The sequence below is a fragment of the Pterocles gutturalis genome, unplaced genomic scaffold (genome assembly GCF_000699245.1).
Source record: "Pterocles gutturalis isolate BGI_N339 unplaced genomic scaffold, ASM69924v1 C12299097, whole genome shotgun sequence".
Classification (NCBI taxonomy): Eukaryota; Metazoa; Chordata; class Aves; order Pterocliformes; family Pteroclidae; genus Pterocles; species Pterocles gutturalis.
This window is the reverse complement of record NW_010155875.1, coordinates 903-5,215: the sequence shown is the minus strand read 5'-3', so window position 1 is coordinate 5,215 and position 4,313 is coordinate 903. Positions and strand designations below refer to the sequence as shown.

The 4,313-nt window shown below is 39.1% G+C and overlaps 1 protein-coding gene across 1 annotated transcript; it reads left to right on the top strand.

Annotated features, from left to right (window-relative positions):
- Window positions 1-1,032: 1,032 nt before the first annotated feature.
- Window positions 1,033-3,517, top strand: RPL24 (ribosomal protein L24). The gene is made up of 4 exons (XM_010086276.1): window positions 1,033-1,191; window positions 2,222-2,358; window positions 2,753-2,816; window positions 3,390-3,517. The coding sequence occupies exons 1-4, from the start codon at window positions 1,033-1,035 to the stop codon at window positions 3,468-3,470; spliced, it is 441 nt and encodes a 146-aa protein (XP_010084578.1). The 3' UTR covers window positions 3,471-3,517.
- The last annotated feature ends 796 nt before the right edge of the window (window positions 3,518-4,313 follow it).

Sequence of the window (4,313 nt, the reverse complement as noted above, 5' to 3'; positions counted from 1 at the left end):
ATGAGGCCTAGGTTGTTAGGGGAAGCGAAGGCCTCGCACTGGGCGCGAAGTGGAGAGCTCGGTGTTGCCCGGGTCTCCGGTGGCGTTGCTGTAGCGTCTGTCTCAATCGCTCCTCTTGAACGGTATGACAGTAGCATCGCTGTGTATCCATCGGTGTCTAGATGTCGTGACTGCTGTCAGATCTGGTCCGCGGGGGGAGCTGTGCTTGTGCTGGAGCTAGGGGTTTTGAGTCCGGTTTTAGGTTGTGGTTTGGGAAGGTTGTCATAAGTACCAAAGTTCTGTAGAAAATGTTATTTGGACATACTACATCTAATGCTGAGGTTTTCTGAAGCAAACAGCTGGACTTACAAATGAGTTGGCTACAGATCATTGGGATAAAATAGGAAGGAGAGCCCTTTCAGGCTCTCTTATTTCATACAGATGGGACTGTCAGAAATATGCTATTGATATCTGCAAAAGGGGCGTTTGGGTTTTCGATATCCCAGTATTGCTGTACAGAATCTCCTGGGAATGACAGCTAAGTAAACAGACTGACTGAATTCTCAGATGCTCTCCTGAGAATTAGTTTGTACTTTAAATTGAATTATATAGCTAATAACTAATTGACTTCCAAATTCTGGTTGTTATTCTAGGTAAGAACGTTGGTGTAACTATGCAAGAAGGGATTGGGCGGAGTACTGGTCTCCCTGTGTTCCTTAAGCCAAGTTTTGGCTCGCTTACACATAAAGGAAGCGCATAATTACTTGAGGACAGATACTTTAAAAGTATGATGCTGGATATGGCTATTCATGCTGTGCCTTGAATACAGTGCAGCAGCTGGATGCAAGTGGTAATTTGAGCTTTCTTCAGAAAAATTAAGCTGCTTCAGAATGCCCTGTAAGATATCAGTTTGATCAATGGAACAAAATTCCAAACTTCAAATTACCTTCTAAAATTTTTAATTGTCAGAAATATGTAAAGAAATACAAAAGTATCACTGTTGAAAAACACTGAATCGAAGAATTAATTGATATGTTAGTGCAAACTGTGATAATGGCTTTCGTAGAAACAAAGCTTACACAGAATACTTTACCTTCCCAGGTTTTTCAGTTCTTGAATGCAAAATGTGAGTCTGCATTCCTTTCCAAGAGAAACCCCCGTCAAATCAACTGGACTGTTCTGTACAGGCGTAAACACAAGAAAGGACAGTCAGTAAGTATATGCCAACTAATGATGCCTTGAAGTTTTCTACCAAAAGATGTAGTCACCGGTATGTTAGAATAGAGGTAACTTCAGTATGCTGGTGTTCAACAGAAGTGTGACCCATGTAACCAGCATGAAGCCTGGCCAATAATGGTGAAAATGTGAGTGCATTTACATAAGTTTATATGCTTCTTTATGTTTGAAAGGTAACTAGTTCAGGAAAAGGATTGTATTTGTATCACTTCTTTGAGGGACTACTCAGATCCACAGTAGATTTTAACAACTATATGAACGGCATATGTTTTAAAAAATACTTTTAGAGAAGGTGAGTAAAGCTGTTTAATGCATTAATTAATTAATTCATTTAATGCATTAATTTTTAATGCAGACTTTCTAAAAGTTTGGACTCGTAAAGTTCCTGAATGGTGATAGCATAGAGAGCTGATTGGTGGTTAGAGGGTGTGAAACTTTGGGCTGTAACTTAGTAGAAGGTCTTCCCTATGTAGTTGTCATTGCATGAAAAAGATAAATTAATAAGGCATGTCGCATGATCTTGTTTAACGTTGCACAGCAAAAGAGCATTTAGAAAGGCTTACATTTGTTTTATAAGTCAAAGTTTTTACCGCTTTGTTTGGAGAAGGCAAGTTAATGCTTGATGGCTCACACTGCTGCCCAGCACCGCGATCCCACTTGAAGCACATGAGAAGTGTCTTCCTTTCAGAAGATTCCATCAAACTGGACTTTATCCCTTCGCCGTTTTTTTTTTTTCTGGGAATTAGAATCGCAGAATGCTGAACTTCTGAGATCTTCCAAAATATTTTTTTTTATAACTTGCAAAGGAGAATACATTGTTCTTTGTTAATCTGCTTTGGAAAATCAAGACATTGGTTTTCTCCAAAGTGAGGAGTAGAATTCTACTTCTGTATATGGTTTTATAATAGCTTCAGTCTTAATAGCAGGTTGTTTCTGTAATTGTCTTTAGCCTTTTTTTTAATGTCTTGTGATACTAATTGTCTGTCTTCATCTTCTTCCATTTTAGGAAGAGATACAAAAGAAGCGCACACGCCGTGCTGTTAAGTTTCAGAGGGCTATCACTGGTGCATCTTTAGCTGAGATTATGGCTAAGCGAAATCAGAAGCCTGAAGTACGAAAGGCGCAGAGGGAACAAGCTATTAGGTGAGAGATCAGAGATAAATGGAGCTATTCCAGGCTTTTCAAACTTTATTAATACTTTTCATACAAGAGCTTAAACTCTAGATGAGCTCCATGTGTTTTTTTTTTTTTTTTAATCAGTATATTTGGAGGTAATACTGAGTAATCTCATCAAGAGTTAGTATCAGCAGAGAAGGGTTTCTTCTTTCCCTCTCCCTTTGTGAAAAGAACACACACTTTTGTCACACACAATTCTGCTTGTCTCTGTAGTAGTTTTCCTAGTGGGTACGGAATATAGAGGATAAACCTGAAAAAATGCATTCTATTCCTGATCTTAGGAAGGTCTTAAAGTGGTGAGACAAAGCAACACTGAGTGGCAGACATGGATGACTGTTATACTTGTTCTGTGAATTAACAGGGCTGCAAAAGAAGCCAAGAAGGCTAAGCAGGCAACCAAGAAAACAGCCGTTTCTGCTGCAAAGGTAAGATGCAATGGGTGGACAGAAATAGTGAAACGGAATATACCATGTTGGAACACAACATTCTGTTGCAGTGCTTAATTGGAAATTTCCATTTGTGTTTGGAAGAAGCATTTGCTTATCTTTTCCGATCTGGAAGCACTTTGACCAAACTTTTGTACTAAAGTTAGACGTACCCAAACATCTGAATAGAGTGAATCGTTTTTATGGAATAAATAAATATTACAGTAAAACAACTTTCTGACCATATGTCAGAGATTCTCGGTAGCTAAAAACTTGTCTGGATGTGACATCTTCACTATCTAGGAACTTGGTAACAATATATTGGTGAATGCTAGCATTTGTTTCATTATTACTTATGAATTAATACCATATGTTGGCATCATGCATGTTGTAGGCTTACAGTGGTATGTGTGTAACAGTCTGTTAACATGATTCCAATCTGACAGATTGGAATTCTAATCTGATCTGATTTAAATTGCCTAATCTCTGTCAAGAATCTTAAATACACAGGGACCCTTTCAGCACTGCAGATAAATTGCATCTCTTCGCTCATACTTTATTATTTCTCTACAGGCTCCTACAAAGGCAGCACCTAAGCAGAAGATTGTGAAACCAGTCAAGGTTTCTGCTCCCCGTGTTGGTGGAAAGCGCTAACTTGCCAAACTGTTAGTTATGCTGAATAAACATCTGACTAACTTTCATAACTTGTGTTGTGTTCTTTTCAGCTGGGGGAGATATACTGAAGAGAATTAATCTATGAAATAACCATGTCTGGTTTTGCAGACTGAAAAACATCCTCTTTTCATAAAACATTTAGTTTCTTAGATGAGGTGCTGTACTAGAAGATATTTCAGAAATAAGTTTCTAATGAATACAGTAGCCCAGGTGGCTGGGAAGATGGAGCTGATGTTTGAGGAGCTTTTCTTGCGTGAAGGACAGAACAGCATGAGTACAAGCTAATTCCACAGCTATGTCAAGTAGCATAGAAAGAGGTTTCTAAGCTCAGAGATGCAAACTATAAGGGCGCGTGAAGTGCTGCTATCTGTGACTTACAAACCTGATGTGCTTCTTGTGTTGGGGAACATGGGTAGCAAGATGTAGAGGACAAAAGGATAAATAGGTTCAAAAGGGGAATGGATAGTTTCATGACCATGTGGCTGTTACACGCAAAGGTTCAGATGCAACTCCTGAGACAGGAAGTAATACAACTATGGATTGCTGGAAGCTGTTTTCAGGAGAAGTTACAAAGGTCCTGCCTTGCACTCATTTACTAAGCTAAATGGGTTTCTTGACCCTGGATGGCCATTCTTTGCAGCACTTGCTACACTGGTAACAGGTTGAATGCGCTTCAAAGGCAGCTGATGGTATGCACTTACTTCAAGCCCATTTACAAATTTAACTTCCAGGATGCAAATAGGGGTTCCCTTAGTAATTCCCCACCCTTGAAGCAAGAGCCATTTGTTAAATTCTTCATGTAAAGTATTTGTCTACTTTAGT